The 10620-nt window shown below is 39.4% G+C and overlaps 1 protein-coding gene across 1 annotated transcript in view; it reads left to right on the forward strand.

Moving 5' to 3' along the window:
• The window catches only part of ptchd4 (patched domain containing 4), a 37230-nt gene extending 28510 nt beyond the window's left edge, over positions 1-8720 (forward strand). The window contains exon 3 of the mRNA XM_035678269.1: positions 5645-8720. Within this exon, the coding sequence (XP_035534162.1) occupies positions 5645-7326 (1682 nt within the window). The 3' untranslated portion in view covers positions 7327-8720. The remainder of the gene's footprint in view (positions 1-5644) is intronic.
• Positions 8721-10620: the final 1900 nt, after the last annotated feature.

Raw genomic sequence — 10620 nt, forward strand, 5'->3', positions numbered from 1 at the left:
CACTGCAACTACCAGAAAGTGTATTTTACCACCTGCAGTCTCATATATATAGAAGAAGAAAGGGAGGTGAGGGAGGCAGACTTGTTCATTTGCTGTCTGCATGTGTGGTTGTTTGTTCCAGAGTGTGTTTGAGTGGGGGTGTCTCTGTGTGGGTGAAGATGGCGAGAGCAAATGAAAGTCTGGTCTTCCCTGCAGGCTAATAGTCGTGGCTATAAAGTTTTAACTGGATAGATAGTGTATGTGTGTATGTGTGTGTAGTTGTTTTAGGGGACATCGTGGTGACACTGGTTTGGTTTTATCACTGTAATCAGGAATGCAATCTCTCTCTGCCTTGGTTGCTGTGTTACCTCACCCCCGCTCTTCCTTCATCATCCATTCGTATTTCAGAGAGGCACGAGGAAGAATTTGGACGTTCAGTTTTGCATCTATCAGCATTCAGACATTGAGAGAATTGTCGGTTTCTTCCAAAGCTGATTAGCATTGAGCAGCAGTCATGCTGCCAGCCATGTGATCTTTTCTCTCCTGCTTATTTCACTTTGCCATTGATTAGAACTGCTGCATTGTCCACACTAGACCAGGTTTTTTCTTTATTTGCCAACTGTTTAAAGTTTAAACACCTGGATAGGGGTTGCACCAGCTTTTCCTAATTCCATCACTAATTTAGTGCATCAACTCTTTTCCTAAGCATTTAGCAACTAGTTTGTTAACCAGTGATTTACTAAATCACATGAGACCTCTATAACGCTGACCAGTCAAAAAAGCAATCAACTGTGTAAACAATACATCACTGTAGCATCACAAGCTGTAACACATAACTAACAAAACTAATAAGTTTATAGGTGTATGTTGTAGTAAAATTAACTGTCAATGCTTGTAAATGGCTTATTTGTTTTTTTTTATGCATACACAAAGACAATATGTCTTTCAAAATTAGCCTTTATTAGTAGAAATGTTCAATCCTGCTTAACTGATTCGGTCATTTGTTCTATATAGTTTCTATTTACATCATAATTAAGCAACATTTTAATCAAGTGTTTTACTCAGAATGGGTATTATATTAGCAAGCTCAGCCATGCAACAGTTACACAGTTACACAATAGTTGGTGTAAATATTTAGTGATGATAACTACATAAGAACTAGTTTGTATGATGTAGCCTGTTTGAATCTAGTGATGTGTAATCCATATTGATAAGACTTACGTTATACCTAAGCTAAGTTTGAACTTATAATAACTAGTGCAGCTGGCTCCAGGAAGTCAATGCAGCATCACAAGTCTTAGGGGGGCAAACACTATATGAAACAGAACTGCTGTAGGTATTACTTTATTTTCATATGAACACATAAATATATGTTTCAGAGTAAGTAATAATTATGTAGTTCAGAATTAAAGGAAAATATTTGATTATGCTAATCCAACAGATACAATTTGGTCATTAAGTGTAGTTTTACAATTTCAGGTATACTGTTTTTCTGAAATGTATTTATTTTTTTATTTATTTTTTGTTTATCATTGTTAAAGCCAGATATGCATTTATTCTATATTACCTATTTTATTCTTTAATATAAATGGGTCACATGTTGCAAGCTAATGATTGTTCATGCATTATCCACTTAGTAAACACTAACACATTATACACTTTATAACTAGGCTAATTTAGCACCTTCATCCAATTGTGTCCCTATGGTGTCAGGAACACCCCTGAGTTATTAACCAAAGGATAAACCATTCACTGGAAGGCAACATATGAACTCCTAGTTGTTATGTTTCACAAAACAACGTCGTCATATCAAATGTCTCGATAGGTGTAGGGAAATATGTGAGAATGCAACACATTCATATTCACTAAACATGAAGCAATGCAGGGTGCTATCTTTGCTGTTCTTGTTGTTTAGTTCAAACATGTTGCCCACTGGAGCGTCTGTCTTAGTTTGATAGGTGTGAATTCATATCACCCCAGTGAGCCAGTGAGCGTGTTGCTGTTTTTGATCTTTCCTTGCACTCTTTCAGTTCTCTCTCATCCATTCTAATTGGGATTCTTCTCACCTTTGAGCATGGAGCTTTCAAAAACCACGGTAGTCCTACAGAGAGACAAAACAGTTGTGAAATCTCCCAAGTGTCATTGATAAAATTAGTTCTGCTCTTACTAGAAAGCCAACGTGATCAACACTATAGCCTCAATGCTTTTAAAATCAGGTCTATTCAAAGGGTCTTATTGGAGTTTTTGAATGTTTTATCTTCTCTATCATGTATACTTTACATTAGCATACCATATGCTTTTATATGTTGATGATGTTATACGTTACAGATCATTTCAGTAAAGCATGAAACTTGCAGAAATGTAAAACTTGCTTGATACAGGTAACCCTTCCTGCTAAACACAAAGTCTACATCAACAAGTAACATCATTGTTATATAGTAATAGAGTGACAACAGGGAACTTGTGGAGTCAATGAGCCCAATTGCATTCATGTGTGATGATTGTCCCCATAGAAGCCCTTTTTTTTGTAGTGAGAATATTTTATGAGACCTCACTGTATAAAATGACATATTGTGGCCTCTAGGCTTATAGGCATATTGGTTAGGCTGAGACTAAAAAATTTCACTCATGTATTTCATCATCCAAAGCTGAATTAGACAACAGCAGTGGACTGAAGCAGTATGTTTGTACTGCTTCATTGCTTTTTTTGCAGCTGTGACAAATTGAACTTCTCTCTTTGGATTATAGAGTTAAAAATATTTTGATCAACTTTAATAGAGCTGAAACACTTAATAGATTAGTCAGTCAAGAGAAAATGAATCAGCAACTATTTTCATAATCTTTTAAGTAATTTATTTCTTGCAAAAATGTCCTTAGTTCCAGCGTCTCACTTGTGAGGATGTCCCGCTGTTCTTTGTAACTGTAAACTGAATATCTTAACAATATAACAATATGCAGACAGCACCTTGGGGTTTAAGAAGTGACAATTTTCACAATTTCCTGACAGTTTTTTGAATTTACATAATTCATCTATTGTCCACAGATTCATTAAATGAAAATAATTGTTAGTTGTAGCCCTACTCCTTAATAACATAACCGTTATATTAAATACAGGCATTATAGCAAGTTCAAATTCATAGTGTAGTGTAAGAAATGTAAACCAGTGGTTGTCTTGACAGTGGAAAACTTAAAAAGGTATGCAGTAACGTTAAGCATTTGTAATTTGACTCTGGCAAAAATACAAATTATTTTATGCATCAAGAGTGGAACCATAAATTTAACTAGTCTAAGATGTCAAACATATATATTACATCTGTTTAACTTGATTCAAGATGTGACATTTAAGTCGTTTTTAAAAAACGAACATTTGTCGTGGTCAATTTGTCAGTATGCAGGAAAATTAATCCACAATCAGCTTTTTTTTTAATAAATAAAATGCGTTCGTTCCAGCCACTTCAGTGCAAGGATTTACTACTTGCCTCTGCTTTATTTAATTGTAAATTAAATATGTTTTCGTTTTGGACAACCAAGACATTTGAAAATATCATATTGGGCTCACTTTCTTTTGCCATTAATCATTAAAGTTCTCTGGGCATCCAGGTGGTCTAGCGGTTGGGTCACATGCCATGAGGCCACAGCCTCCCAGTTTCGGTCATAGCCACTCTCTCTCCCCATGTTTCTAACTGTATCTCAGCTCAAAATCCCACAAAAAATGTGTAAAAGAAAAACTGTCCTACTAATTGATGTTGAAAATAAACAGTTGCAGCCTGATTATCATGCATGTCCTGATAATCACTGGGTGATTATGAATTTTTTGTTTCGCTATATCTGACAGAATACAGTATGAAAGGACATGAATCTATAAATCCAAAAATAAAGATTTTAGTTAACAGTAAATGTGCTTTAAAAGGGTTTTTGGTAGAATCCTTTGCTAATATCCACCTCCACCTGCCAGCAATCAATCACTGTAATGAATCCCAGAGCTTTTCCAATCATGTCTAGGAAATGACACGCTACTTAACATCCTATTTGGTAACTGGTGAAGGGAAACGCATGCGGACGCCCCTGGTGTAATGTTGGAAAAACCATGGGCGTGAATTTCCTCTCTCTCCGCACCCTCTAAACCAACTGACACTAACTAATTGACTTGCAGCGCAGCTTAATAAAACTAAAAGCAGGAAGAGCCATCTAGCCGACTCATTACATAGGACTAATCCTTTATAGCTAATTAACTTTTTTTCTCTATGTCAGACAAGAATAATTTATAATGCTGTCAAGGTTAGCAATCCCTCTCACTTCACTCCTGCTAGATTTGAAAGAAATATTTCAAAACTGATGTTGGCAGAGAAACATACGATTGAGTCGAATCCACTTCGCCTGTACTGAAGTATTTACGTCGTGAAGGAACATCAAATTGATTCTAGTGTTCCAAAATTCGTAACACATTCCCTCGCAGCAGTCCCCCCCCCCCCCCCGCATCAGAAATACAGCCCCGGTATTTTACAAATAAATGAACAGTGTGCGTAGGTGGGCGGGTGTTCCTGTGTGGGAGATTTTGCACTATAGAGCATATGCCTTTGAACGTTGTGTATTCATGTCTATATTTTTGACTTGTGAAAATCCCACAGATTTGACTCACATGAATGGGCCCGCAGCAGACAGATCTGAATGCTGTTTACTGATGCATGGTGGAGAGCACTGTGCACAACTCTCTCTCAGATATGAAGAGAAAAGAAAAGCCCATGTCTCCATTAAAGATGTCAAACCAAGGCTGTTCATTTCATATTTACTGCTTTTATCAACACACACCAGCAAATTGTAATGCCAGCTGGTTGATTACTCAGCCCACAAAATTAATCTAAATATCACATCAAAACATATTAAAAAAATAATATATCGAAACATTACCTTTTGGTAATTACTACCCAAATGTCTGTGAACATATCAGCCCTATCATGCAGTTACTAACTGATTAAACATTCTTTTTCTTTCAGTTATTTCCTAATTACCTTCAACATAAAACGAGGCTCCTGGTTAACAGAAAAACTATAGATTTATATGGCCATATTCATTTTAATTATTTCAATTTGATGTGGTTTTGTTCTTTTCAAGGTCAGTTTTTTATCTTGCTATGGTTTGTGTATAAAGCAGTGCTTCTTGCAAATGAGAGAGAAATGTTAATATACACAGTACAGTTATATTATTTTGTTGGATTTTTGCCTTCATTGGATGGATGATAGCAGAGGGCTAAACTTGGGGAGAGAGGGTATGGCATGCAACAAAGGTCCACAGATGAAATCAAACCGGGGCCCATGTGGTACATGCACTAACTATTAGGCTTCTGGGTTGCCCAAATTATATTTTTAAAACAGTTATTATAGTAACACAAAAATTTCAAAATGAGATCTAAATTGAGAAGAAATACAAATTTCCCTTAAGTACTTAATTGCACAATAATAAGTTGCAAAAAGTAAGTTTTAGGAGTATTTTAGTATTTCTAAAAATGTTACTCAATGGTCAGAAAACATTGCTTCTGAAGTCATCCTGAGACATGCACCAATTTGCTTCCTTAAATGATGCAAATGCAAATAGAACAATTTTCCAAACAGTGCCACTTTTAATGTACACAGTGCTTACTGAGTTCGTTCTCTCTCTTTTCTTTTAGGCCATGGAACTAAAGGCGTGTTTGAGCTGCTGGCAGGCTGGAGGAGAACAAGGGAAAACCTCCCTTTCAAGGAGCGTGTGGCGGATGCTTTTGCTGACGTGATGGTGTGCTACACCATGACCAGCTCACTCTACATTATCACCTTTGGCATGGGAGCTAGCCCTTTTACCAACATCGAGTCTGTGAAAATTTTCTGCCAGAGCATGTGTGTTGCCATCCTGGTCAACTACTTCTATGTTTTCTCTTTCTACGGCTCCTGCCTGGTGTTTGCTGGACAGCTAGAGCAGAACCGCTACCACAGTGTTTTCTGTTGTAAAATCCCCTCAGTGGAGTACCTGGACCGCCAGCCCACATGGTTTAAAACCATGATGAGTGATGGCCATGACTTGTCCACGCACCACGACAGCGTCCCCTACCAGAATCACTTCATCCAGCACTTCCTGCGCGAGCACTATACAGAATGGATTACCAACACCTATGTCAAACCCTTCGTAGTCATTCTGTATCTCATCTACGCCTCATTCTCATTCATGGGATGTTTACAAATCAGTGATGGATCAAATATTGTGAACCTGCTGGCTAGTAACTCTCCAAGTGTTTCATACGCTCTGACCCAGCAGAAATACTTCAGTAACTACAGTCCCGTGATTGGGTTTTACATTTACGAGCCCATTGAATACTGGAACTCCACGGTGCAGGAGCACCTGAAGACTCTGAGTCATGGCTTCAACAAGATCTCCTGGATGGACAACTTTTTCCACTACCTGCGGGTGGTGAATGTGAGTGCGTCAACAAAGAATGACTTCATCACCATCCTCAAGGGCTCCTTCCTGCGTAGCCCGGAGTACCAGCACTTCACTGAGGACATCATATTCTCCAAGAACCGCGAGACTGATGAGTACGATATTATTGCCTCACGGATGTACTTGGTGGCACGGACGACAGAGAAGAAGCGCGAAGAAGTGGTGGAGCTTCTGGAAAAGCTTCGTCCGTTGATGCTGATCAACAGCATCAAGTTCATTGCCTTCAACCCTACGTTTGTGTTCTTGGACCGCTACAGCTCCTCTGTCATCTCGCCCATCCTGACCTCAGGATTCAGCGTACTCACAATCCTCATCCTCACTTTCTTCCTGGTCATCAACCCCTTGGGGAACTTCTGGCTCATCCTTACTGTAACGTCCGTGGAGCTGGGCGTCTTGGGTTTGATGACCCTCTGGAACGTTGGCATGGACAGCATCTCAATCCTGTGCCTTATTTATACCCTCAACTTCGCCATGGATCACTGTGCACCACACCTGTACACTTTTGTGCTAGCCACCGAGCACACTAGGACGCAGTGCATCAAGTTGGCACTGGAGGAGCACGGGGCGGCCATCCTGCAGAACACATCCTGCTTTGTGATCGGGATCATGCCCCTGGTGTTTGTGCCTTCCAATCTGACCTACACACTGTTCAAGTGCTCCCTTCTCACAGCAGGCTGCACCGTGCTGCACTGCTTCGTCATCCTGCCCGTCTTCCTGACCTTCTTCCCGCCATCCAAAAAGAGACACAAGAAAAAGAAACGGGCCAAGCGTAAAGAGCGGGAGAGGGAGAGGGAGCGGGAAAGGGAGAGGGAAAGAGAAAGAGAGGAAATAGAGTGCATCGAAGTCAGGGAGAATCCTGATCATGTGACAAACGTCTGAGTAGTTTGTAATTTTAGCAGTGAATTTCCGTGGGTATCCATCAGTTATTGGTGGATTAGAGGTGTTCTCCAACAGTGAGGTGCCTCTTGAGGTGTGGGGGAGTACAAGATGTCCCCCTGAGGAGTGGGCACTGGTCACTCCCAAACAACAGCAGCTAAGCTGGCCAGAGTAGAGTGCAGCCCCACTGGTCAGTCATTCAGTCCTTCAGTCTGGACAGTGTATCTCATTTGCACAAACTGCAACATGCTCATGGTTCTGAAGCTCTTTCCCAACTATTTGGTATTTAAAAACAAGTTAGTTACCAGAACTTATGCTTGCTAAATCTGTAAGTAAATTCTAAACATACAGTATGTTAGTCCATTTAAATATTAGCAATTCACTGTTCATCTCCTGCAGCCCTTATCTCAAAAGAAGTGAGTAAGGAGCATAGCAGTCTGTTAAGCCAAGGACACTCAGACAGGTTGGTGAAAGTGGTCAGTGTGATCATACAAAAGTGTACAAATTAAAGTGTGCAGGAGATGACTGTGCACGCACCTTACTCCTCACATCTTGATAACAGCAAAAAGAAACGAAACCAAATTCTGTGGAAAGAGAGAAACTGTGGAAAGAAAGCACACCGCATGCTTTTCTGTAACATTAAAATTAGCTGAACAGCTGAACTGGGCAGATGGCATACACTGTGTCCATTATGAAGAATTATCTTGCACATTGCATCATGTGAATAGAACTGCCTAGGTTTATAGTAGCAGAAGGCAAATATTTCTGCTTTATTCCAGAGGTCATATAAGGTCTTAGGCAATGGCAAAAGGAACTGCAGTGGGCTGCAGCGTATGAAGGGGAAGTGTAAGTGACTGTCGTGCAGCAGTATTTAAAAGGCAGTAAGCCTGACTATGACTTAAATAAATCCTAAACTGCTTTTGCACCAGACCAGTAAAACCAAAAGTGAGGAGTGTTTCAAAGTCTAGAAATATTGAACTTTCTAGCAGGTTGATAACAATGAAAAGTTTCTGTGAGAGTTTGAATGTCTCTGTGATCCACTTACAAAAGCTTACCGGCATGGCACTGGTAATGGGGGGGTTCTGAATGTGATTCAAAACTAGCAGTGGTGCCAAATAGTGTACAGTTTTGTTTTTGTTTGACAGATTTCTATAAAAAAGTCTCAGTAAGTTTGAACTTTCATATAAATCAACCATGAATCATGAATTATTCAAGCTAATTTAATGATTGCTATTTAATGTTGTTCAGGTTTGTAAAGCAGATTACGAAGCAGGCTTTAAATTAAACAGTGAGGCACTTTTTGTAAAGTACACTGTCTCTGAGTAATGTGAAAAAATATAGAGAGCCGAAGTCCAAATAGAACTTCCTGGTTTTGTTCCAAAGTAAGAAAATCTCAATTAGGGTTACACTGACATTTGTAATAACTCTCTCTATGCTACCTGTCCAGCACCAACAGATAGACCAAGTTAGTGACTGGTTGGTGAACACAATTGAGAGCCAAGTATGTCCCTCAGGAGTTGGGGGAGACCAAAACAGCGCCAAGAGAAGAGTGAATATTGGACTTGTATTAGTCAGGCGATCAGAAACAACATGCCGTTTCTTTGTATCTACTGGATGTGTGGATTGCTTGCTAACACTTTTGTCGCAACACATCTTTAAGGTGATAATTAGTCAGCATGTTCCGCTGCCGCCAGGTGAACAAAATTAGTTAGTGCTACTTAAATAAACACCTCTCTCCCATGCCTAAGACCATTTTTTTGCTATTAGCAAGTACTGTAATAGTCTCTCAGAAAGGCCAGTTAAAGCCACCCTCAATGAGAGATTCTATTGAGATACGGAAACAAGTGGAGCATCTAGCCTGGAAGTGACATTAAGACTTTGGCTCTCTATTGGGAACATTGCAGAAGTGAAGGTGCAGACCACTACTGCCACCTGTAGGCCTGGAGCTGGTCCATGTAGTAACTGAGTATATTTTGCCCTAATACTTCAAATAACATTCCATCAAAAACTCCACAAATACCCTTCAATATTCAGTCGTAGAAGTCCAAAATGACCGTTGTCTCCCCAGAGGGTAAACAGTATTATCTATGTGTGCCAAGGCCCGATAAGAATCTCTGTTGCAGTCCCTAAACAAACACTCAAGGTCAGCAGCCCTGACAGATACCAATCTCTCACTGACCCCTGGCAGGCAGCTCTTAGCTGGTGGTATGTGATAGAGAGGTCCCATATGTGAGCAGATGTGGCTGATTGCAGACCAGTCTATACCTTCTTAGGGGATTGGGTGGTGCATAAGAGGCTGTCATTGTGGGGACACTGCTGTCTGGTTTCTTTGTGCTGCCACTGCGAAAGTGAACGGCTCTCTCACACAGGACAGTTAACCAGACAGCTGGGGGAAGATTAGAATGTTCATATTGGACCAAGTGACAGTGAGAAATATGGGTTGATGTTTGACAAAGGAGTGTGTAAGGGTTAGAATTGAGTATCAAGCAAGAAACACTAGTTATCAAAAAGGCTATTATAAACCCACTTCTTGTGTAAATTAACAGTGAACAAATGAGACAAAGATGGAAAAGAATCATCTCTTACCTGTCATACCTTACCACAAACACATTTCCTGCTTTTTGTGGTGTTATAAAATAATCTTAAGTGCTGAATTGTCAATGATAAAAACCTTATAACTTTCATCAACCAAACATTGCCCTACTTAGAAATGAGGAGTCCTTGGCAAGCTACTTCCTGCAGCAGCTGCAGTGAACGTCACATTATGTAAAAGCCATGTCATGTATGTATAGCAAGAAGGCATGAAATGTTTGAAACACGGGAAAGAAATGCAAATCTTAAATAATTTACTTCCCAAAATGGACTGTGTTTGCATGGCACTGTATTGTATGTATGCATGTATTTAATTTTTCTGTATGAAGTCTGCGTATTTTTTTATTTTTGCTACGCTGTAGTGACTTATGTTTGTTGTTTCGATGCATATTCTGTAACACCATGTGCTGCAAAAGAGCAAATGAGTCATATCTGTTCCAAAACAAAAGCCAGAGGATATTTCATGTGTAAAATAACTGTAAATTACTTTTTTCTATATTTTCTAAGAAAAAAATATACTATAGAAAGATTTTTAATGACAGAATTTTCTTAAAAAATAATAAAAAAGGGAAAAAAGTTGAACACAGTAGGCCAGTAATAAACAGTGGAATGTTACCAGTATACTAGATCTTATTCCTTGCACACTGCAGTGTCAATGTTTGTGGATGATTCACATTTTTATATGGGAAACTGTGGCCACCATTT

This window comes from Morone saxatilis, unplaced genomic scaffold (genome assembly GCF_004916995.1).
Source record: "Morone saxatilis isolate NCDOM2014 unplaced genomic scaffold, NCSU_SB_2.0 Contig7, whole genome shotgun sequence".
In the NCBI taxonomy this organism is placed as follows: Eukaryota; Metazoa; Chordata; class Actinopteri; family Moronidae; genus Morone; species Morone saxatilis.